The sequence below is a fragment of the Muscardinus avellanarius genome (genome assembly GCF_963383645.1).
Source record: "Muscardinus avellanarius genome assembly, chromosome: 2".
Lineage (NCBI taxonomy): Eukaryota > Metazoa > Chordata > Mammalia > Rodentia > Gliridae > Muscardinus > Muscardinus avellanarius.
In genome coordinates this window covers 148,774,112-148,800,899 of record NC_137787.1, presented here as the reverse complement: position 1 = coordinate 148,800,899, position 26,788 = coordinate 148,774,112, and the positions used below count along the sequence as shown (strand labels likewise).

General features: G+C 37.3%; 1 protein-coding gene across 1 annotated transcript in view; it reads right to left on the bottom strand.

Annotated features, from left to right (window-relative positions):
• Nucleotides 1–26,788, bottom strand: part of VWA8 (von Willebrand factor A domain containing 8) — a gene marked incomplete at both ends in the record, with an annotated part of 383,297 nt that overhangs the window by 310,618 nt on the left and 45,891 nt on the right. The window contains 6 exons of the mRNA XM_080688771.1: nt 4,516–4,620; nt 7,172–7,280; nt 7,620–7,669; nt 8,436–8,600; nt 13,332–13,499; nt 22,618–22,728. Of these exons, the coding sequence (XP_080544897.1) occupies nt 4,516–4,620; nt 7,172–7,280; nt 7,620–7,669; nt 8,436–8,600; nt 13,332–13,499; nt 22,618–22,728 (708 nt within the window). The remainder of the gene's footprint in view (nt 1–4,515; nt 4,621–7,171; nt 7,281–7,619; nt 7,670–8,435; nt 8,601–13,331; nt 13,500–22,617; nt 22,729–26,788) is intronic.

The following is a 26,788-nucleotide window of genomic DNA, read 5'->3' as shown; positions in this document are numbered from 1 at the left end:
AAGAGATAAAGGATGCAATTAATGAAGTAAAGGCCTCAATTCAAAGCACAAACAACTGATTAGAACACATGGAGAACAGAATCTCGCTCTTAGAAGATGATCATTCCAAAAATGAACGCATAGTTTCTAATCTAGAAAAAAATATCCCACAGCAGGAATCTGACATTGAAGAAATATGGGCCCATTTTAAGAGAGCTAACCTAAGAATAATTGGAATAGAGGAGGGAAAAGAAAATGAAACCAAAGGGATCAACAATCTCTTCAAGGAAGTAATAGCAGAAAATTTTCCAGACATAGAGCAAGAGGTTGATACACAGGTCCAGGAAACTTATAGAACTCCCTTTAGACAGGATCGGAGAAGAGGATCCCCACGCCACATAATTGTCAAAATGACCAATGTGGAAGCCAAGCAGAGAATCTTAAAGGCAACAAAAACAAAGGGCCAAGTGACATTCAGAGGCAAACCAATTAGAATCACTCCAGACTTCCCAAACCAAGTCATGAGAGCCAGAAGGCCTTGGAGTAACATATTCCCAATTCTGAAAGAAAACAACTTCCAGCCAAAAATTTCCTACCCAGCAAAACTTTCTATCAAATTAGATGGAGAAATAAGAAGCTTCCATGACAAACAGAAACTGAAGGAATTTATGTCTTCAAAACCAGCACTAAAGAAAATACTCAAAGAGATTAACTACAAAGAAGAAATAGGTAACACACATCAGAACTAGAGAAACAAGATTTTCCATCCAACAGACAACTAAGATTGGTTATCTGTGGAGATTCATTATTTATGTTAGTCTGTTACCTATCTGTAAAGGGTATTGTTTGCCTTTATTGTTGTTGATTTTTAGGATTTCTAGTTGGAATATTAATATACCTTCAGATATAGCATTTGGAAATATTTTATCCCATTCTATTAGCAACTGTTAACTCTGTTTACATTGTCTTTGGATATACAATATTTTTTTTTATTTTTTAGGGAGTTTGTATATTCTTCTGTTGCCTGTGCCATTGAAATCATATCCAAGAAATCACTGCCAATTTCAATGTTGTGAGGTTTTATGACCCAGATTTTCTCCTAAAAGTTTATAGTCTTAAGATTTATATTTAGGTCTTTTATCTAGTTTGAGTTAATACTTGTATGTGGGATTAGGTAAGGGTCCAATTTTATTCTTTTCCATGTAATTATTATTTTTCAACAATATTTAGTTAAAAGATTATTATTTCCACCACCAAATCTTCGTGGAAACCTTGTTAAAAATAACTTGACAATATACGGAAGAAGTTAGCTCTAGGCTTGTATTTAACTCCAATGGTCTATATATCTGCCTTTAGAACAGTACTACACTGCTTCAATTATTGTAGCTTTATATGGTTTGAAATCAGAAAATATACATCTTCTTGCTTTGTTTTTGCTTCGAGATTGTTTTGGGTATCTAGAGTCCATATTCCATATCAGGATAGATTTTTTTCTGAAAAATAAATATATGATAGTTTCACCTAAAAAAAAAGAAAAAAATATTCTCTGGTAAGAAAGAAAGCAAAAAGAAATATTGAAATGTTATCTTTAAGTCATCAAAAGCTTGGTATCAGACAAATGAAACTGTTATGTGAGAGTATCATTTTTAATTTTGGATAAATTGCTATAATACTAGATGTCAACCCCTAAGCCAAGCATGGGAGGGAGGGATGGGGAGAGAATGGGGTGGGGATTGGGTGGGGGCTGACTGGGCGATGTGTGCATGTATGTCTACAAAAGTTTGTATCCCACTATGATGTATGAATACAGTGCACCAATAAAATAAAATTTAAAAAAAAATAAATAAATAACTTGACAATATAGGGAAGAATTTAGCTCTAGGCTTTTATTTAACTCCAATGGTTTATATATCTGCCTTTAGAATAGTACTACACTGTTTCAATTATTGTAGCTTTATATGGTTTGAAATCAGAAAATATATATCTTCTAGCTTTGTTCTTTTTCAAGATCGTTTTGGGTACCTAGAGTCCATATTCCATATTAGGATAGATTTTTTTTCTGAAAAATAAATATATAAATATATGATAGTTTCACCTAAAAAAATAGAAAAAAATATTCTCTGGTAAGAAAGAAAGCACAAAGAAATATTGAAAAGTTATCTTTAAGTCATCAAAAGCTTGGTATCAGACAACTGAAACTGTTATGTGAGATTATCATTTTTAATTTTGGATAAATTGCTATAATACTAGATGTCAACCACTAAGCCAAGCATGGGAGGGAGGGATAGGGAGAGAATGGGGTGGGGATCGGGTGGGGGCTGACTGGGCATTGTGTGCATGTATGTCTACAAAAGTATGTATCCCACTATGATGTATGAATATAGTGCACCAATAAAATAAATAAATAAATTAATTAATTAATTAAAAAAAAAAGACAGCCTAGTGCTCACATCCTACCTTACCCTTGGAAATTTGTACCTTTAGTTGGACTGTGTAAGAGAAACAAACTGTGCATACACACAAACACATATACATTCATTAGTGTTTCTCTGAACAATTTGAGAGCAAGCTGCAGATATGCTGCCCATACCTTTAAACACTCTAGTCCATGTTTTCTAAAAACTAAAACTCTGGCCCATGTAATCACCACACACATAAGTTTCCAAATCAGAAAATCAATTTAATACAGCAGTACTCATGGATCCTAAAAGTTTTACAAACTGTACCAGCAATATCACTTGCCCCTCTCTGGCCCACAATGCAGCATGGGGACATATGCTTTATTTAGCTTACAGCTCTCCTTCAATCCAGACCATTTCAACCTGAAACATAGTCTGAACAGTCTTAAAGAACATTATTCTGCACAATGGCCCTCAACCTTGGACTATAATATTTCCTCATGGCCAGATTCATATCCTGAACTCTCAATAGAAATTCCCTGAAACGAATACTCAGGAGGCACACTGTGTCAATTTGTAAAAATGCCTCTTTTCTGTTTATAATCAACTGAATACATTTTAAAGAGATATCTAGAGATTATACCATTATCCTGCTCCTCACAGAAACTCTACCCACCAGCTTTCACATCTTTTGGCAACACTTTTCTAAATCAACTACCTCTGATTGTTACCAAATGGAGATTTTTCTACCTAGCTAATTCCTTCTACAGTAAGAAAGAGATTTTTTTTGTTCTTCTCCATATTTTTAAAATTTGTTTCTATTCCATGGTCAATACTTCCTGTTAAATATATGTTAACTCCTCAGGAGCAGTTAAAACCAGAACAGAGGACATCCTAAGATAAGTAAGGTGACTAAAAGAACAAATTGTCAAATCTCTGACACGCTAACTATGAGAACAAATTTGTAATGTGTTCTTATCCATTACTTTATGCCTGCTGCTCTTTTATGGGCCCTTTGACCATATCGATTCTCCCTCTCATAAATCTGGCTGCCCATTTCCCAATATAAATAAGGGCACTGTGAGGTCTGGCTGTGAAGCCTCACTGGAGAAGGTCGAGAACAAGGGACCTCTGGAAAGGTGGGAAAATGCCTCTGACCATCTTCCTGCCCCCAGCCCCATAATTTTACCTGTCCTGACTTACTATTAAACCACTAATTGGAGAAAAACACAACTAACTTGCCCTCCCGCTTTCCTAACACCCCATAAAAAGCTCCTAGTCTGTAAGGAAGAGGACTCCTGACTGTGGTGAACTCTCCCAGACTCCACTCCAATTAAAGAGCCTGTTCTGGTCTGTTAAAAAACAAAAAAGTTTCTATCAAGATGGACTCATGGATTCCTATTTTTTATGCAATGGGTTGTTATAATCAATGATTCTAATGTTCAAATTGTCAAGCTGGCTCCTCAGTCATTTTGACATGTCAGCATCATTTGTTGAATATTTCTTTACTCTGTGACACAATAAAATGTTCCAAGCTCATCTTGTACATTTCTTGACCCAATCCTTGAGTCAGCTCTACGTCCAAGGACCTTTGATTCCTTTAAGGAAGTGAAGTATCTAGAAATCAGTGTCCAGGCACTTGACATGATCATAGTTTTTAGGCTCCCTCAGGAGACAGAGCTACAAAATATGTGTATTTTTACACATACTATATTATCATCCATTTGTTCATAAATATTGTTTAAAATATGATTCGTAATCATACCTCTACCTCCAATTCAATACCTCAAGGTTCCTCATGCCTTCCCCATTTCCATGTGTATGTTAATGAGAGCTTAGCTCCCGCCATCTCTCAATACAGTCATTCACTTAATCAATTTAACTATCAATGTAACAAGCCCGCCCCACCTCGCCACCAGCTCCTCTGTGTTTGTTCCCCTTCACTTGTTTTCTTGTATCATCCAGTGCCTCAATCCCTGGGGAAAAAAAAGAGAAGGGAAGGCAAAGGAAAGAGGAAGGATGGACAAAGAGAAGTAGGAGAGGAGAGATGGAGAAAGGAGAAATGGGAAAAAGGGATGGAAAGGGAAGGCAAGAGAGAACACGGGGAAAGAAAGGAAAGAGGGAAACAGATACTCACTTTTAAAACACCTTCCACAGCCATCTTCCCTTCCTGTCCTAGCAAAATAGTATATGGATAAAGCCACTGGATTGCGTGTTTGATTGACATCATGGGAAAGGCATCCTATTTAGGAACAGAAATACATAGGAATAAGCATCATCTAAAATAATGACAGAAAATTGATCTCAAATATATATATATATATATATATATATATATATTTATTTATTTATTTATTATAAAATGCCTTTAGTTTCCAGAAGTGTGATACTATTTTCTCTTCTCTTCCTGTTTCATGCCCTTTTCCTGGGTAAATTCACCATCTTTCATCTGTGTGTTCATGGCACCCATGCTTCTATGTCCAGTCCTAACCTCTTTCTGGATCTCTAAACCTGAACCATCAATTATCTATTACATGTAACTAAAATATGCAGATCCAACACATCTGAAACTACACATATTTCCCTACTCTACTCATTCCAAAGTACCTCATCATCCTCTTTTATTTGTAATCTGAGTCAATCTTATCCATGTTCACCTACTTCCATAGCTATAATTGCAAAGGTAGAAACTGTTCATTATCCTCAAATCCTTCCCCATGAATCAAATAACACTCTTGATTCTGTTTACCCCATTTTAAAAAGTCTATTAGGGGAGGCTTAGACATGTAGATTGCATGGTCAATGCCAGCCTCAGTAACTTAGAAAGGCCCTCAACAACTCAGTGAGATCCTGTTTCAAAAAAAAAACAAAAATAAAAATAAAATAGGGCTGAGAGTTTAGCTCAGAAGTCAAATGCCCTGGTTTCAATCCCCAGTACCACCAAAAGAAAAAAAAAATGAATACAGAAATTTCAATATGGACTGGCTATTAGTTGATACTATGGAATTAATATAATACAGGGAGTAATAATAATGTTCTGAATCTGTAAAAAATACTCTAATTCTTAGAAGACACACACCTAACTATTAAGAAATGTTGCAATTTACATTCAAATGGTTTAGGGGGGGAAATGGAGAAAGCAAATGTGCCAATATGTTAACAATTGGTACTTAGAAGTACCATTCATAAAGAATTATGGATGCTTATTTTACTATTTTTTAGCTTTTTTTTTTAGACTTGAGACTTCAAAGTGAAAAGTTCTGAGCAAAAAAAAAAATGAAAAATATGAAATTTGGTAAACAGAAAGAGAAATGCTCTTCTGAACATACAGAACAATATAAACAATAACCTCCCTGACTCACTGGAAACGTTTTAAAAAGGCAATCAAAGTTTAAAAACAACAGTCTCTGGAGGTGGGGAGAGGGCAAAGGAGAACTGAGGCAGGAAAGAGTTCAAGTAATGCTATGTCCATATATGAAGCGATCACGACCAATCTCACTAACATGTATAGGGAGGGAGGAGGGGTAGTGGTGTGGGATGCAGAAGAAAGTACATCAAGGGCTGTGTGTGTGTATGTTTGTATTATTTTGAACATCACTATGATGTACAATGACAATGTCCTAATAAAAATATAAAAAATAATAGTTTCTTGCTGGGCGTGGTGGTGCACACTTGTAATCCCAGTACTTGGGAGGCTGAGACTGGAGGATCACTCAAGTTCCAAGTAAGCCTCAGCAACTTAGTGAGACCCTGTTTCCAGATAAAATATAAAATAGGTCTGGGAGTGTAGCCTTGAGGTGGAAAGTCCCTGGGTTCCATCCCCAGCACCACACACACACACACACACACACACACACACACACACACAAGTTTCTTGCCTAAAGTGTATTGCCACTACTCATGAAAACAGCCTCCTCATCAGGGTCTCACTGGATGTTACAATGGCTTTGAATTCATCCTGTGCATCCATCCAGTCTTTCCCCAGCCTCCCTGAAGCCAAAGCCAATGAAGGAGTCTCCCTCTAACATACATCTGATCACTTCATACTCCACCTACTTCACAGTCTGGACCACTTCTTCTGTATCATATAATCCAGGCAACTTCACTCACCAGGCAAAATACTTCATAATAGGGTTCCAACTCCCATCTCCACCACACACCCTCGCTCTACAGATATAACTTACTCACATTTTCCAAACATGCAAGTACCTTCTGTGACTGAACACCTCTTGCCAGACTCTTTTTGGAAATGGCTGTGCTCTATCTAATCCCTCCAAATGTTTATATACTTTCTTTGTGCCTCCCAGTTTTCCCTCCCCATACCCAGCTGCTATTGGTGTTTCTAAGAAAACTGCCCTTGGGCTCCTGGAGCCAGCTTTCATGAGCTGGGAAAGCTGATAGTGCCTGAGGATGTGTGTTCCATGGAAAGACCATGAACCAATGACTACTGGGTTGTAGAGTATGAGAGGCCCAGCTTCCTGCCTCAGGTTGAGGCAGCTCCAAGGACTAACACACCACAATGTACCTCTTCCTTGATCAGGCTGAACCCTTCCATGGACTGTATCCTGAGGTTGCATGTTTACCTTCTCCTCCAAAGCTACAAGCTTTTCAGAAACTCAGAACATGTCCTTGTTCTCTGTACAGTTTGCCACACTGCACAACAAATCAATCTCAGGCCTTTTTTAGAAAAACATGAGGAAGCAACCTGAAGTGATTAATAGCCCAGTGACTAGCTTTCGGATTTTCTTTGCTACATTTGAACATAACAAGTCATTAATTTATGCTATACATACCAGGATTTGGACTGCAGCTGGTAAACTATCTAAAGGAAAATCTGGAAGTCCAAGAGTAGAAGATTCTTGGGAACAGAGAGTTGTGGCAAAAGACAAGAGCTGAGAAACTCTAGAAGAAAAAAACACTAAATTTTATTCTAATAGTTTTAAAATATAAAATGTCTAAATATATTAGATAAGAAATAGCTAGACTGATTTAATTCATCTGAAAAGATAATCCCTGATGCTAGGGATGCAAACCATAATATTCCATTTAACACTCTACTAGTTATTGAGCTTCTTGCCACCTAAGATCTTATTAGTTTTATCACCAGCACTTACCAAGCCTTTTAATATGGAAAAAACTCTTCAAAGAACAGTTGGCGAATGAATGAATCTATCAGCCAAATAATAAACAGGCAAAAGAAATTCAATTTTAAGTTTTTGGTATTTATAAAAGTATACTTACTTCTCAGCAGAAACATTGGCTCCAACTGAATATAATACACTAAGTTGGTCCTAAAACAACAGAAACATCAAATTAGTAAGAAACACAACATGAAATGAAAAAATTTTTAGACATAATCCAATCTTTTTATTAGACATCATGTAACTCATAGCCAAAAGAATATTTCTTGATTCATTTCACTTGGTTAAAGAAAAATCAGTTCTTTTTATTTTTTTCTAGTGGCACTGGGGATTGAACCCAAGGGTGTTCTACTGCTGAGATACACTCCCTGCCCTATTTTTATTTTTATTTTTTATTTTGAAACAGAGTGTCACTAAATTGGTGAGGGCCTCAGTAAGTTGCTGAGTCTAGTAATCCTCCCAAGTACTGGGATTCCAGGCATATGACACCATACCCAGCTGGAAAGTCAGTCTCTTAAAAAATCCTTCAGACAAATAATGCCACAATGATCTTTATTCCTAGTTTCTACAGATTTTTTTTATCCTATATCTTTTTTCTTTCTACTAACTCTTAAGGAAGATATTTAAGAACATAGTAACATTTCACAGAACTAAATTTCTTGTTATAAACAAAAAAAATTATTTTCTTTTCGTACTGGGGATTGAACCCAGGGGCATTCTACCTCTGAGCTACACTCCCTGCCCTATTTTTTTTTTTTTTAAATTTGGAAACAGGGCCTCACTAAATTGCTAATGCTGTCCTCAAACCTGTGATTCTCCTGTCTCAGCATACCAAGTACTGAAATTACAGATGTGTGCCATCAGGCCTGGGTAGACAAAAACTTATTAAAAATTAATTATCTTTGGTCCTACTTACCTTGAAGGGTAGAAAATAAATATCTCTGGCTTGAAATCGGGAACGGAGAGGGGGATCTAATGGATTTCCAGCATATCTGGGCACTGGCAAGCCCAAGGCAATCACTCGAAAATCTTCACTAACTCGGACAATCTTCCAAGCATCCAACTGTGCTTTAGTGTGATCCTAAGAAAGTAAAAGATAAAGAAAACCTCTACAGTGTAAATGGTATTTATTACAACTACAGGTACTGTCGGACTAAGAAAGATAGTCTCTGACTATTAAGAGAACTATATTTGAAAACCACAGTTAAGGATGAGAGTAAAATGAAATCAGGATCACAATGTCAGGCAATACTCAGGCTGGAAAGGAAAGGCAGCTGACACCAACGAATCAAGGAGGCTTGGGTCAGATCTCCCAGCCTTCGTAGCACAGAGGAACAGATTCAGAAGGGCAAGAAAAATACATGACCAGAGGTTGTAAAAAAGTAGTCCCAGAAGCACAGAAAGACCACCAGCAACCTGGAGATGGCCCACAGACCTTAAATAAATAATTATGTGTATGGATATATGTGTAGCAAGACATATTGCTAGTAATAACTGACATGTTTTGAAAACTTACTACGTGCTAATCATATTTCATGATTTTTTTTCATTTAACTTTCATGAGAATCCAAACAGATTCTTAATTTCCTTATAACATGAGTGAATAAACTGAAGTTCCAAGGAGTTATATAACTTGTCCATGGTCCTATATACAGTTCTATATATTGAGAGAATGGAATCAGTATAGGCTTTGGAGTCACGAATCTTGGCCTAACTACTTGATACACACTCTAGCTCAATGACCAACATCGTCTCAGTCTTCTCATCTATAATATCACCATCTAGAAATAATATCGCCATATTAGTATGACTGCTATAAAACTAAATGTGAGAATGCATATGAATGCAGCTGGCCCAGAGCAGGCTCCTGTCAGATGTCATTTCCTTCCTTTACTGCCCCACTCTTTAATCAATGGCTCTTCACAGCCTTAAGTGTAGGATCCATGGTGCTTGCAAAGTATATATAAATGCACATATATACATTATAAGGCAGATCTGCAACTTTTAGCACATAATCACAGTGAAGAAACCTCCCACACAATAGTCAAGGTCTTTCCTGGAAGGATTTGTGTCTCATTCTCCCATCTTGACAATCTCCACCTTCTACAATGCTCCGCTCAAACTCATCTTACAACGGCCATTCTCCAAACACCTCAGGCTTTCACAACTGGCTCCATTTGCAAGAACACCCTTATCACTTTGCACAGCATGAACACAAATATCATTCAAAGCTCAACACAAACTACATCTTCATAAAAAATAGGTCATTTTCTTGTCCATTCCCCGTTAGAACCACTCTTATTTCCCTTCATTGTACTATTTGCAATCTTCTATCCCTGTATCCTTACGATTAACTCCTATACAAGAATGTTTCATATTCAATCCAAGCTCTTGAAAGGACTTATCTCTTCCAGCACATAATAGGAAAAAAAGTCATTTCAATTATAATCAAAATCACAAGTCATTAATAGAGTGACACTATGTCACATACACAAGAAAACAAGTCTCAATATGGCCCTGTCTAAAAAACTGAGATAATCTTCAGAGAACTGTTTCCATTTTTCATTTATTGAAAAGTGACATTCAGAGTAGAAATAAAGCTTATACAAAATGACTGTTTCTATAACAAAATTTACTATAGTCTCAATAAGATTTTTGAGATATCAAAATTTAGCATATTTAATCTAGCTACAATGAGTGGAGTTTAAATTATTGTTTTATAATCTTTTGTCAGAAATTATCCTAAGATGGAAGCATTATGTGATAAGATCTTGCCTATATTCTGTGATATTTTCATAAGACAGATATTATGAACATGTAATTCATACTTTACTAACAAGTATTAGGTATTTATACTGATATCTACTGTGGCAAAAAGCAATGTTGTAGCTCTTTCCTATTTACTAATAAGCATTCCTATGTATTTAAACCCTTTTGACCCCCATATCCCAAATTTTTATCTAAAGCAATATGTTCAATAACTTTGTATAGAATTCTACAACAATAAGGAATAGATCAAATGTTTTGTTATGAAGTAACACTTATGCTTTGAAACAAATATGAGTCCACATTCTGAGTAGAATCCTTGTTCAAATCACTTACTAAAGCTGGTGAACAATTAATATAATCTCCCGGGGGCAAGTTGTTATTTTGAAATCAGAAAGTGTCTAAGAAGAATGTTCTGCAAAATATCCACTTCTTTTACAAACAAATAATAAAAATTGCTTCTACTTCTGTAAATGAACAATAATGAATGATACAAGAGGAAAATTAACCTTTTCTTAAGTCCTCAATTATCCCCTTCTAATTGCATGAGAATAAGATGATTTTTAGATAGATCTAGAAGAAAATTATTACACTGCACAAGGAAAACACCATCTCCCAAGAGAGTAAAGAATCAAACTACTAAAAGGGTTGCAAGATGGGTTACAGAGAAACAGACTTGGACAGCAGGAATCAGAAAAGATGCTACTGGCCCTGCCAGCCACAGAGCATCAATTCAATCAGACCTTCTGGTGTCAACATCTATTATTTAGTGCCTAGTGTGTTCTGGACATGTATTAACACCCTGGGAGCAAGATCAAGACGTATAAAACATATATATTGCTCTTGAGAAATCTGCAACAGACTTGGGGTAGTAAGATTAGCACAGATTTATCTGTATAGAATAGGTGTGGGAAAGGCTGCAAGTCCCAGAATGTGATGCAGAGCAGTCACAGATGGTTGCCTTAGCTGCAGAGAGCTCCAGTGTGGTGATGCTCCAGCTAAATCAATGGGTACTACTCCTTCTCATTTAAGACAGTAAATGACCTATCTCTAAAGCCTTAGAAGAGTCCCACATTCCATAGTTGTTTCCATCTTTATTATATACTTGTGTGTAAAGCACTTAATCATTTTACTGTACTTGTTTATCCATTCAGCAAATCGTTATTAAGCTTCTACGATATGCCAAGCATTGTGCATGAAGTTGGAGAAATAAGTAACACCAGTGAAGCAAAATCCCTGCCCTTGCAGGGCTTATATTCTTTTAGTAGAGGGAGGCAGTGAACAGAAATCTTAATAACTGAGTTACATAAGATACTAGAAGACAACATGGATAATTCAATTCTTCTTTATTGTTGAGTAGAATTCCATTGTGTTTATTTCCCATAATTTTGTAATTCATTCATCTGTTGATGGACATCTAGGTTTGTTCCATAATTTGGCTATTACGAATTGTGCTGCTATGAACATGGGTATGTATATATTACTGTAGTTCTCTGATTTCAACCCCTTTGGAAAGATACCCAGGATTTGAAAAAAAAAAAAAGGAAGAAACCTAGAGAACACTAAGTGAGATTAATTAACCACTCACAGAAATGAAGGGTCATATGTTTTTCTAATATGTGCAAGCGAGGGAGTAATTGAGATACAAGAGGGGCTCCAAATAATGAAGGAGAAACCTCAGTGGAGCCAGGGAGATGGTCTAAGGGAAGGGGAGGAGGAAGACTGAGGTTTATTCATGGAAATACTATCATCAACTATGTGAACATGTGTGAATACAACAGCATCAATCTCAGTACTCTGCATTTGGAAGGGGGGAGTTGGGGAGGCAGGGGAATCCACCAAGTGTTGTGTGGCATGTATGTCACTGTCAATACGATTTACATTATGATGTGAGACTATAATGCACCAGTAAAAAATAAGATAAGATGGGAAAAAATAGAGCAGGGTAATCATCTTTAGAGGGAGAGGGCAGCATAAAATTTTATGTAAGAGGGTCAGAACAGGCTTCATTGACAATGTGACATGTGAGCAAACACTTGAAGGAGGTGGGGAGTGAGTGGAGCAAACACCTGGGAAAACCATGCTAGGAAGAGGAGGCCCCTGTGCAAAGGCTAGAAGGCAGTAGAAGACCTACTTAGCAGGTTTAAGGCAAGAACTTCAGTCACTGCAGTGAACTAAAAGAGGAAGAGGACAGAAGATGAAGCAGGAGGAAGTAAGGGGCCAGAGCAGACAGGGCAGTTCCACTGTAAAAACTCTGGATCTCACTCTGAGTGGAACAGGAAAAGCACAGGAGGGGCCCAATCTGATGTCTACTTCAAAGCACTCACTAGCTACTGTGTTAAGAACAGTGTGAAGCAGCAGGGGTGGAAGCAGGAGCCCAGCTAGGAGATGCTAGTGGCTTGGACCATCAGAGTATCTTCAATGATCTTATTCATTTTGGCCAATACCTACTGGGCTTTGAGATTCTTGAAGCTAAGAACTGGGCTTTATTCAGCTTGGTATCTCTGATGCCCAGCACTATCTAACAGTTACTACTAGGCTTTTAATAAAAAGTTGTTCAGAGAAGAGAAGAGGGAAAGAAAGGGGAAAAAGTGGGTGAGCGAATAGTTATTAAAATGACAGAAAAAAAGAGAGAAAGACAATAAAGATCTGGAAGGTCTTCTGACATGGACTGCAAGCAGAACAGACTTTTTGTGTGTGTGTGGCACTGGGGATGGAACCCTTCTACCTCCGGGCTACATTCCCTGACCTATTTTATATTTTATTTGGAAACAGGATCTCTTAAGCCACCTTGGCTGGCTTCGAACCTGCACGATCCTCCTGTCTCCGCCTCCCAAGCACGGGGATTACAAGCGTGCGCCACCACGTCTGGCCAGAACAGACTTTTAAAACTTAAAATTTTTCCTCAGCCATTTGCCAAAGACAAGGACCATCTCATCAAATCAACACTTGTCTTGATTCCAATAGAACTGTGTTTCATACAACCAAACGACACTACCCACAGTGTAACAGCAAAGACAAAGCAGGCAGATTTTTCTTCTCTTACTTGGAGAAGTTTGTCGTAATGCTCGGCAGACATCAGAAAGCGTCCATCTTCAAGCTGCATCTCTCTATTTTCCAGCAAGTTGTTCAATACAGGCAGAACATTCCTCTCTGCCTTCTCCAAGCCTTCCAAAATGAGAATTCTGCCTTCCGTGGCTGCACGCACTGCACACTATGTCCAATAAACACAAAGCAAATTAGAATACTGAGGAGAGCAGAGCCGGGCCTAATTTCATTTGCACTGCACACTAAACGTGTGTTTTTTGTTATAGGGATGAGAAATCAGGAATGCTGCATTCCATGCTTAATTTTTTCTGCTTAAATGATCTTAATTTTTGTTTTTCTGTTTTGTGGTACCAGGGATTGAACCCAGGGGTATTCTACCTTCAAGCTATACCCCTAGCCCGTTCTTATTTTTTCTTTGAAACAGGGTCTCACTAGGTCATTGAGAGTCTCACTAAATTGCTGAGTCTGTCCTCAAATCTGCAGGTCTCCTGTCTCAGACTCCCAAGTACTGTGATTACAGGCATGGGCCACCACACCTGATTTGCTTATATGATCTTAGGAATGTGCTTTTACCCCTTTAGGTCTGTTTATTCATTTGTAAAATGAAGAGACTAAAAGAGATGATCTCTAAGGTTCTTTTCAGTGTTAACATTTTAGATTATATACCCAATACGTTAGAAAATGAACAGCTACCTATGAATGTGCAACATAATTAAACAAAGGAGCACATTTCTTAATTAGAAAAAGGAAATGAAAATAACAATCTGCTCTATCTCAAATCGATTTTCCAAGTATAGAAAATAATAAAGCATGCATACTGTTTCCTTCTAATAAATTGCTGAATTCTATATATTAAAACTTCATTATTAAGCTGGGCGTGGTAGCGCACGCTTGTAATCCCTGCACTTGGGAGGCAGAGACAGGAGGATCGTGCAGGTTCCAAGCCAGCCTCACGCGCTGGCTTAGGAGACCCTATTTCCAAATAAAAATGTAAAAAAATAGATCTGGGAGTATAGCCCGGAGGTAGAAGGGCTTCCAGGAACCCCAGTACCACCAAAAAAAATAAAAATAAAAATAAAAACTTCATTATTTTCAGGCATCTACATACAATCATAAAAGAATAAGATTTTATCAAGCATAGTAAACTAAAGGTAATCATTCCATGTTAAGGATAAGATCAATTCATGAATAATCCTTTAAGTCTAACATTACAACATATATTTTAACTCTCTTCTACAAAGCTGGCCATCATGTTATGATACTTTTTAAATTCATAGTAGAAATGACTTAGAAGCTCCTAAGAAACAACATCGAGAAACCCAGAAATATAATTTTTGCTAGCTGTATAAAGGACAAAACTGTAGACGTTTCTGGAACATTAAAAAAAAAAACCACCACAAATTAGTTTTTTAGAAAAACTCATGTTTCTGATAAGTTTCCAGTTAAGTTTTCTTTTATAAGAATCTATTTATCCCAAGAGAGCATAGCTCAAAATAAAGAAAATAATTAGCTTATAACCTGTGGCAATATCATTTTTAAAAAGGCAATTTTTTATCAATCTTTGTTACAAAATAGACTAAATATTGTATTTGACTTTTAAAAAACTTTATAGTGCTGAAAAATACATGTTCCCTGAATAAAATTAAAAATACACATATAGAAATTAAGTGATTCACCCACTGTGGGCCAGGGGAAACAAGTCTGAGCAACATAAATGCCATGGCTTTGCTTTCATTCTCCCAAGAACCCTTCGGTCTACCACGCAGTGGATCTTTACACAGGGTTCAGGATAAGCCAGGAAGACAGATCAAAAACAGAAGCCAAATACAGAAAGGATTTCTTTCTTCTACTCTAATGGAATTGCTGTGATTGGGAAGTTGAGAGCACAGTGATGGATGGAAAAAGACAATACCACATAATGATCTCTTAAAAATCTGATCAATGTTGAACTTCTTCTCCAGAGTCAAGTGCATCCAGATATATGCACACAGTGAGGATAGCAAGTTAAGAACATCTATTACTAAGAAATAAGAGGAAGAAGCTGGGCATGGTGGCACTCACCTATAATCCTAATACTTGGGAGGTTAAGACAGAAGGATTGCAGGTTCAAGGCTAGCCTCAGCAACTTAATGAGACCCTGTTTCAAAATAAAAAGTAAAATTTAGGGCAGAAGGTATATCTTGGAAGTAGAATGCCCTGGATAGTTAAATCCTCAGTGCCCTCCCCCCACACATACACACAGAATAAAAGAAAAAATTACCCATTTGGCAAACAACATAGTGATAATTGTGGGAAGCAAAAATCATCAATGGATGGCAAAATTAGTGGGTAAAGATAAGTTGAGAAACAGAGTATGTTGTACAGCCTCAAAATATCTCCACATAAGATACTATTAATGACAAAGAAAAAAATAATACAACATGGGAGGAACCTGACAGACATTGTTTTAACCATATGGCCAAAACTTACGTCACCAGTAATGCAACTTCTAATAGGATGCTGTGAGATGAGTAAATCACCTCTCCTATTCTCGATCAAACTGACTGCATAATTTTAAATGATGACAAAACATCAAACCAAACACCCTACTAAACGCCTCAGTATGAAGAGAAGGGACAGGATTGTTGCAAAAACTGGGTTGGGGACGATGTGACTTGTAGAGGCCATTTTTGAATGATTCAAAGCCCTGGGCATGTTCAAATGTAATGTGGAGAAGATAGAGGAGTAGAGAAAAGAGAGCTGGAAACGACTGAAAGAAAACGAAGGAGGTGTCTACTTGATGCTGAGTCGGGGCCATCTGTAAGGTCTCTTTCAGCAATGAGATTTATGAGTACATAACATACCTCAACTTTATTAAGAGCTGGGCACAGGGGCACAAACATGTAACCCCAGTACTCAAAAGACAGGAGGATGGCAGATTCATGGCCAGCCTTGGTAACTTAATGAGATCTGTTTCAAAAAAAAGAAAGAAAAGAAAAAGAAAAAGAAAGCCCGATGCAGTGATGTATGCTTGCAATCTTGTTATTTGGAAGGTTGAGACAAGAGGATTCTTGAGTTTCTCAGCTACCCTCAGCAAACTCAAGAGGCCCTCCACAACTTAGTGGGACACTGTTTCAAAATCAAAAAAATTAAATAGGGCTGTGAATGTAGCTCAGAGGTAGAATGTCTCTGGGTTCAATTCCCAATACCACATACAACACACCAAAAAAATAAATAAATAAATAAAATAAGAAAAGAGAAAAAAGGACTGGAGATGTAGCTAGTAGGTAGAATGCCTCTGGGTACAATCCCCAATACCACACAATAAATAAATAAGTAGTTAAATAAGTAAATAAGTAAGTAAGTAAATAAAGAAATAAATAAGAAAAAAAGAAAGAAAAAGGACTAGAGATGTAGCTAGTAAGTAGAATGCCCCTGGGTTCAATCCCCACCACAAACACACATAAAAATAAAGCCTGAACAATAAATCTTCCTAACCTTTCTTTCTTATTAATTCAACATAAATTATTTATTAATATTATGCATAATATTGGTGACAATGAGAATAGATGTTTTATAGTACAACTGGGTCCAAAGATGAGATATAAAAAGTACAAGCATAAGAATAGTAAATTTGGGAAGAAAAAAAAGGTTGACAAGAAAAGAATCACCCAAGATTTTTAACTTCTCTCCCAATTCACCCTTTGGGTACATGGTTATTGACCCAGAGTGTATGCAAATTAAAATTTAAAGTGTAGATAAGAATACTGGACAAAAGGAGAAAACCTTAGAGATGCTCTTGGCAAACAAAATCTGAAACACTTAATTTACAGAACTAATACTGCTTATTTACTATTTTGGTATCTACTTGCTTCCTGATTCTTCCTTAAAATAGTCTATAAAATGATCTAACAGCTATAATCAGTACTGTCAAATTTTATTTAGTATAATCATGTTACATTTGCAGAGAAATAAATTTCAACATAAGCCACTGAAGAGAGCAAATGTAAGTCCATTATGCATTCTAATACATCAGTAGTATATTATACCACACATAAATCTAAAATTAATTGGAGAGAAAAAAATGTTACAAATTGCATGCCCAACCAAGGCCGGAGCACCCTGCCCTCCTACAGCCATGGCTCCTTTGCCCTCTGTCTGCTCATCACTTAAGTGTGGAAGATCAACGCTGAGCCTGTCCTGTTCGCTCTTACCCATGCTTCATCTCGCTAGCAGGATTCGTAGGTCTTTCATGGCATGCTTGTACAAAACTGGCTCACAGTAGGCTTTTAACATTTATGGAATAAAAATACAACACCTCAGTTAAAAGATGCTGTTATGTAAGTTTAGGAGGAATTTTTATATGAAAGTTGATAGTTATCTATGACTACACTTATTATGAGAACAGAATAGAATAAGTTCACCTATCGGCATAAGAGATTTAATCTATTTTAAATTTTGTCATATAGATAGTTAAATAATTGTCACATGAATTTTCTGAAATCTTAAAAAAGTAAGAGTGGTGCATATAAACTTATGTGGAATGACTAGTTGTGATCATTCCTCAAAGTAAAAATTAGATTAACTTTGAAAATCTTTTCTTGTCCTTCAAGCTTCAAAACTTTCAGAAACCTAATTTTTTCATATAAAAATCAGGGGAAAAAATGCAGCAAGATCCTCTGGTCCAACCATCTGATATCACAGCTTTAACAAACCAACATGTGGATATGCAGATTTCAAGACAAAAGCAAGAGCATGACCTAAGATCAAAAACTATCTAATTCCCTGTTCTAGATTTGCTTCTGATTTGATATAAGACCTTAGGCAAACAATTAATTTGGATGTCTGTGTCCTCATTTCATAAATGAGAATGTCCTCAAGAAATGGTGCATAATGGAACAATTTAAGAATCAAAACTACTTAAAAGAGTTTAAAGCTTTCAAAGTGTCTATTACTTATTAAGTTAGTCATCATTTCATGAAAGTAGATCCCAGTTTCAAATTCACTCCAAAAGATTATAGTGAAAAGGTCTGAGAAGCCAAAGGGGAGAAAATGCATTTTAAGTTCTTTATTTCAAAATATCAGAATGGGATCAGATTGAGTTTTGGTTACTGCTATAGCTCCAAGGTGCTCCCAAAGCTCCTGTGTTAGAAACTTAATCCCCAATGTAACAGTGCTAAAGAGGTGGGACCTTTAAGAAGTAATTAGATCAGGAGGGCAGGGCCCTCACGGATTAATGTCTTTGTCTTGGGAGTTTATTAATTATTGTGAAACTGGGTTCCTGTTAAAAGAATGAGTTGGCCTGTCTTCTTGTCCTCTCTCTCCTCTCCTCCCTTCTTCCTCATTCTTCCTCTTCCTCACCCCTCTCAGTTCTCTTGCCCTTCTACCTTTCTGCTGTAGGATAACACAGCAAGAAAGTCCTCCAAGGCACAGAACCTCCACACTGGACTTCCCAGCTTCCAGATCTGTGAGCCAATAATTTCTGTTCATTACACATTGCAAAGTGTCAGAAACTCTGTTATAGCAACACAAAATGGACAATTGTCGCTCTATCACTTCCTATCAGTGACTTAGTTTAACCACTCTCTCTCTCTGAACTTCCATTTTGTTGTAAAGCTAGGCTTCTAAGAGTGCCTATCTCATGGATTATGTTTAACAGTGAATGAGATAATCTCTGACACATACTAAGATGTTAAAAAAAACAACCAATACAACAGAATACAGTTCAGCCATGAATAAGAATGAAGTCTTGTCATTATTGAGAACATAGATAGAACTGGAGATTAAGTCAGGCTCAGAAAGGCAAGTACTGCATGATCTCACTCATAAGCAGAACCTAAAAATCTCACTCATAAGCAAAACCTAAAAATGCTGATCTCATAGAAATTGAGAGTAGAATGGTGGTTACCACCGACTGGGGAAAATAGTAAGGAGGGAGGATGAAGAAATGTTAATCACTGGGTAATAATAACTTAGTTACGTAGGAATAAGATCTGGGGTTCACAATATGGTGACTAGAGAAAACAATGCTGTACTGTATACTACAAAAAGCTAGAAAAAAAGGATTCAAGATACTTTTTTTTTTTTGGTGGTGGTAGTGGTATTGGGGTTCCTGGAAGCCCTTCTACCTCTGGGCTACACTCCCAGACCTATTTTTACATTTTTATTTGGAAACAGGGTCTCCTAAGCCAGCACGCGCATCTGGCTTCGAACCTGCGCGATCCTCCTGTCTCTGCCTCACAAGCGCGGGGATTACAAGCGTGCGCCACCACGCCCGGCTTTCAAGATACTTTAACATAAATAAATTCATAGGATTTTATTTGTTCTACTTGCAGCTATATTTCTGGGGCCTAGAACAGGTTGGTGCATATAATGGGCACCACTTACTAAATAAAGTTCTCCTTAAAAAATAGGATAACTGAGCCGGGCGTGGTGGCACATGCTTGTAATCCCTGCACTTGGGAGGCTGAGACAGGAGGATCACACAGGTTCAAAGCCAGCCTCAGCTACTTAGTGAGGCTCTCAGCTACTTAGTGAGACCCTGTTTCCAAATAAAATATAAAAATAGGTCTGGGAGTATAGCCCGGAGGTAGAAGGCCCCTAGGTTCCACCCCCCAGTACCAAAAAAAAGAAAAAAGAAAAAAGAAAAAAAATAGGATAACTGAGCAAGGTTGGGGATAGTTTGTAGCAAGAAGGTCTCTAGGTACAATACTGATTTACACATGCATAAAACCTGTGGCTTTAGCCTAGTTAGAATTATGACCCAATCAAGCAAGCTAATTGGCCTATTTTTTTTCAAATATAAATCACATTTCATTTTGCCTTGATTGTAACATCTGACCCAAATAAACAGTGAATGCATAATTATATGTTATTGACATTCAGTTATAGAAAATGGAAACCAAGCTAACTTTCTTTTGAAAAAATAGCTGGTCACTGCAGACATTAATGTGATCATCATGATCACCATCATTGCTTTTTCAGGGAAGTAGCATACTTAGATAGAAAGAACCTGAGCTTTGGAACTGTACAGAGCCAGGTTAAACCCTACCTCGATTTATCAGTTGCATGACTATGGCCTCAGTCACTTCACCTATAAGATGGGGAAGTCATCTCCCTCCTAATGATGTTTTGAGGATTAAATGCAATGATTTTATAAAGCTCCTAGCACAACTTGGTGCCCTTCCCATAAAAGTTTCCTTTTTCTCTCCCTTGATTTTTTAATGAATTACATAGATCTGCCAAACAGTTACCACTAATAAGTAGGTCTGAGTATGATAACAACAAAAGGCCTAAGCTCTGACTACCACAGAGGCCAGAGTAAATACTTCTCCAACTGGCCAAGCAATAATTGGGACATAAAACAGTGTCATTGCAAATGGTCTGGTGCAAGTACAAGAATTTAGCCACAGATGTAAGCCACCTCAGTTGGCTCAAATCTCTCCATTATAGGTACTTTTATTTTCTTTTTAATTGACACATAATCCATGAGACCATGTGAATATTCCATTCCCCCAAAAATTTCACTCAGTGGGTTTTTAATAATTATATTCTTTTATTTACAAAGCAAGAGTGTACCCATAGTAAATCTTCAAATTTACAGAACCAAGAAAATTGTTTCCCTATTTCACCACACACCCCCAGTCATGCTTCTATAACATGCTTCCTGTATGCTCTGCTGTTTCTACATCCTCAGGAAGCTTTCAATGTATATACAACCATATGTGCATTTCTCCCCTTCTCCCCTTCTTCTTCTCCTTCCGTGTTTTTTTTTTTTTTTTTTTTTTTTTTGGTACTGGGGACATAACCCAGGGACCTTGAACTATGAGCTATACTCCTAAACCTATTTTTTTATTTGAAAACAGAGTCTTACCAAGTTGCTGAGAGACTCACTAGGTTGCTGAGGCCAGCCCCAAACCTATGATCTTCCTGTCTCAGCCTCCAGAGTACTAGGATTACAAGCATGCATCACCACATCCAGCTTTTTCTTCTTTTTATCCCAAATGAGATCCCACTATACACACTGTCTTACAAATCAGCTTCTTTTTCCACTTATTATAAACTCTTTTATTAGTGTAGATTCATTTCATTTTTAATGACTACAGAGTATTCTACTTACCATTATTTATTTCATTGGTAGCTTAAATATATATGTTTTCACTTATAGTTGTATATGCTTTCAAACAGTGTCATAATAAACATATTTGTACATATATGTTTGTGCGTTAAGAATATACAGAAAGTGTAGAAACTGTTGGGTCTAAACATATGTCATTTATTTATTTTAATAGTGCTAATTTTTTTCAAATTGCATCAGTTTCTGCTACCATTAATAAAAATGCTGTTTCCTCAACTCTTATTCCTCATCAACACTGGACATTAGTGAATCCTTTACTCTTTCCCGATTTAAAAGGTAAAAGAAAAACAGCAGCTTACTAGTATTCCAATTTTTGTTTTTGTAAACAAAAAGGGCAAGCAAGTTTCCATGAGTTTATTGGATATTTGAAATCATTTTTATAAATTACTTATAGTCTTTATGCTATTAAGCAATGCATTTGAGACAGTATATAATAAGCCTCATTATAATATTCATAAAGTAATATTTTAGTTGGTAATCTGGACCTAAGACATCGCCTAAAAAATTTTTTTTAAAAGCTACAGTTCGCTGGGCGTGGTGGCGCACGCTTGTAATCCCAGCATTCGGGAGTCTGAGACCGGAGGATGGCGGTTCGCAGACAGCCTCAGCTACCTAGTGAGGCCTTCCACAACTCAGTGAGACCCAGTTCAAAATAAAGAATAAAAAATGGGTCAAGGGGTGTAGCTCGGAGGTCGAATGCCCCTGGGTTCCACTCCCAGACCCGCAAAAAAATAAAAAATAAAAAATAAAAAAATAAAAAGCTACAGTTCCTGGCAGTAAGTATTTCACTCCCTTTAATCCACCTTTATGCTGAGAATGTTTTAATTAATATGATAGAGGATTTCCTATACTAAAATCTCCTTAATTCTTTTTTTTTTTTTTTAGAAAATCAAATTTCTATTGCAAGTAGTAGGAAGCAACTGAAAATTAAGAAATTGGCCTGTTGATCACTAACTGGTACTTTGGAGCCATTAATTTAGTAGTAAATCAAAGGAGACATTTCCAAGAACAGGGAAACCAAAATTCTAAATTAAATCTGTCTAGAGAGAGCACAGTGCATCCATCTTTCACCGTTACATGAGCTCCTCTCTCTCTCTCTCTACTTTAAAAATCATTTCGTGTAGCCCTGGAGTGACCAGTCACAGGTGGGAGTGGGATAAGAACTTGCCTGATCGATATAAAAAGCCGTGCCTGCGCGGATCTCTCGCCGCTGTTTGAGATCTGTCTCAGTGGTGTCCCTTGACAGGGCGATGTACTCAACCTCCCGTTTGGTCAGCTCCTGTGGATTAGAGAGTGAAGTTGTTCCAAAATGAAAATCAAACTACCAGCACATGATTTACAGAGAGTTATTTGGCAGTGCAAATGATCCAGAGAAGAACGTTTTATTTACATTTTTTTAAATTTTTTATTGGTGCATTGTAGTCACACATCTTTAACGGAATACAAAATGGTAGAGGCACTTAGCCCTACCATTTAGCCCTTCACTCATTTATCCCTTCCCCAATGAAATTCTGGATTAAAGCCTTTTGACCTTCAGCTTTGGGGAAAATGCAATAAATAAAATAGTCATCAAAACACGTACACGCACCGGGCATGGTGGCGCACGCTTGTAATCCCCGCGCTTGGGAGGCGGAGACAGGAGGATCGCGCAGGTTTGAAGCCAGCCGCGCTGGCTTAAGAGACCCTGTTTCCAAATAAAAAGTATAAAATAGGTCTGGGAGTGTAGCCCGGAAGTAGAAGGGCTTCCAGGAACCCCAGTACTACCAAAAAAAATAAAGTACACATCTCCTTAGAGCTCTATTTCTACTGCACTTAGTCTTATTATTTGAGCAATAATAATCACAATTAGATCTATAAACCATAATTTCTCCTGTAGAATTATTTTCAAATATCTTGAATAATAATTTAGCAATATTCCTACTTGGTTTTCCCACAAACTACAGTGATTTCTGTAAGTAATATTCATTTTATTTTGAAATTATTTAAATTAACTTATTACATTGAACAAGGTTTACCAAATGTACACAGTATGTTATTAAGTATGAAAATAAGATAAATATCAACAGTTAGGTCTACAAAGAACAGACAAACATGCTCGGCTGAAAGAGATGGGGAAAAAATAAGGAGGAAGAGAGAGGAGAAAATAAAGGAGAGGGAAAAACTTTCATCTTATACATACACATGCAAATGTGATTTGAAGGAGAAAAACATTCAGAATATATTTCTTATAAAATAATTTATCTATTCAAAGTCATTTTGCCTTATATGTTGCAAACATCTCGATTTTAAAAAGTTCTTAACATTTTCCTTGTTATTAATGTTGAATTAAGGAGAGTGATATTCTCCAATCAAGTACAGCATATAACAAACTTCTACTAAACAGGGAAAACTAATTTACTGGAATATACATGAAAAAGTTGAGTGACCATGCCTTTAATGGCAAAGGAGCTATTTCCACACGAGGGGATTTTTCCTTCCACCCTATATCTACTTTTCATGATAAAAAATATATATATTTTACTATCATCATTCAGTTTCTTAAAGGTAATTGTTCCCATGTTGCCATAACTTTATGTATGAAAAAGAGCAGAAAAAATTTAAATACAAAATACATACAGCACAGTGGTGAAGATGTGGTAATACCAAGTAATATTTTCCTAAATACAAATGAATTGTCTGCTAGAGCCAATTTTGGAGTAAAGTAGCGATTTCTCCTTCCAGCTTCGGGAACACATCACGACTGCCTTCATGGCTGCGTGTTCGGGGCTGAATGCAGTCTCCCTCACTGAGAACCCTGTCAGTCACTGTGGCTGGCAAAGCTATGAATGCTGCCTGAGTGCATCCTTCTCCTTGGTCCTGACAGCTCCCTGGGACTCTTCCTCAGCCTGACCAGCACCAGAGTCTTCCTGGTGCTGCTTCATGAAAGCGGAATCTCACACACTGCACCCGAGGAGGTGGTGGTAGTCTGCTGAGGTTTTCTTTGCAAGGTGGCTTCAGCTACTGTGGTTATCATTCGTGTAATTCCACAGCATAGAGCCACCTCCTTCAGCTCTATCTCACAATTCAAAGTTTGGTTGTGGTTATTTTTAAAGGCACAGGCTTCACACATAAACAGATTTGTGTAATATTTTGAATGGTAAAGTTCCCTATAATCTCCTACCCCCTCACATTCCACAATCCTAACAAGCTTCAAAGCCTTGACAAACAAAATCTCAGTGAGACAACATGGTCTTTGAAAAGAGAAAGGCAGTTATGCACATAAAAAATCAAAGAGGTTCTACACCTGGGAATCTCAGAAGCTGATCCCCCATTCTTAGGCAAAACACGTTTGCCTTATATGTTAATAAAGCAAAGGTGGTGCTACAGTGGCAGACTATGCCTCACAAACTCTTCTAGGGATAAATCAAAGATATCAAAGGAGGAGTTAGTGGGAGATGATAGGTTTTCTTTGCTTGTAGATTTTTATTTTTGTTTTTCTAGTACTAAGGATTGAACTCAGGGGCATTCTGCAACTGAACTACATGCCTTTCTCCTTTTATATTTTATTTTGAGACAAGGTCTCGCTAAGTTGCCCAGGCTGGCCTTAAACTTGCAATCTTCCCAGCTCGGCCTCTTGAGTGGCTGGGACTACATGCACCACCACACCTGACTTATCCGTGTATTTTTATGAATCCGCTTCACACTTCAGATTGGTTTTTGTTTTTGTTTTTATGGGGGTGAGGTGAGAATAATGGGCTTATGCTTCATGCTTTTTGAAGTACCAAAAGAAATTCACCACTGAAATAAGAGTATATAAAGGAGGTTTCAATAGCATAGAAATTAATCCTTTAATCCCAAATAATACAAAAAAGCTTAAATAGGGGATTTTTTCTTTGTCATAAAAGATATCTTCAAAATCCAACTTTGGTTGATGGTATTCTTCCATGAATCAGTAGAACAAGGCCTATTAACACTAATAACAGTAAATAAAATCAGGTAGCTACGTGTGGCAGTGCATACTTATATTCCCAGTGCTTGGGAGGCTGAGACAGGAGGATCGCAGGTTTGTGGCCAGCCTCAGCTATTTAGTGAGGCCCCCTCTACCGCAATTTAGTGAGATCCTGTTTCAAAATAAAGAATAAAAAAATAGAGCTGGGGGTGTGGCTCAGAGGTAGAATGCCCCTGGATTCAATCCCCAACATTGCAAAAAAAAAAAAAAGTCAGATAAATTTTCTTATTTGGGTTGAGATTTTGAATATTTCAATTCACATAAAGTTCTTAAACAATCACCAGCATTTAAGAGGATAAGATGTCAGAAATGAGAAATAAAGTGAGAGTTGAAGTCAAGCTCCGTCATTTCCTAGTTGGAGAAGTATTTCATATATTATCTAACCTCTGTTAACATATTTCCTCATCTATTTAATGGGGGAAAAAAGTAAATAATGGGTCACATAAGAAATGCCCCACAAAACTAAGGCTCTCTCCGAAGACTTTATGACTTCAACAAGTTAATGGAATCATTTGACTTTTTATTTTTTATTTTTTTATTTTTTTATTTTTGGTGGTACTGGGGTTCCTGGAAGCCCTTCTTCCTCCAGGCTACACTCCCAGACCTATTTTACATTTTTAAAACAGGGTCTCTTACGCCAGCGCGGCTGGCTTCGAACCTGCGCGATCCTCCTGTCTCCGCCTCCCAAGCACGGGGATTACAAGCCTGTGCCACCACGCCCGGCTCATTTGGCTTTTTAAAACGTAAATCCAGGCGGGCATGGTGGCGCACGCTAGTAATCCCCGCGCTTGGGAGGCGGAGACAGGAGAATCACGCTGGTTCCGAGCCAGCCTCACTGGCTTAAGAGACCCTGTTTCCAAATAAAAATATAAAAAAATAGGTCTGGGAGTGTAGCCTGGGCATATAAGGGCTTCCAGGAACCCCAGTACCACCAAAATAAATAAATAAATAAATAAATAAATAAATAAATAAATAAATAGTAAATCTGAGCTCAGTGAGTTGTACAAAACCGTTTTGTTTTGCAAATCTCAGAGTTGCTGATTTTATCCACTAATCATTGGCTAATAAAAGTGGAGGCCTTTCTAATTACACTCAACATTCTGTAAAGCCCATATAGGGCAAATGTCCATTTGCTTCCCATATAACTTTTTCTTTTAAAGAAATCACCCTTTGAGCCAGACATAGTGGGGCACATTTGTAATTCCAGTACTTGGGAGGCTGAGACAGGAGGATGGCAGGTTACAGCCAGCCTCAGCAACTTAGCAAGGCCCTCCAAGGTCCAACTTAATGAGACCCTGAATGTTTCAAAGTTAAAAAATAAAATAGAGCTAAAGGTGTAGCTCAGAGGTAG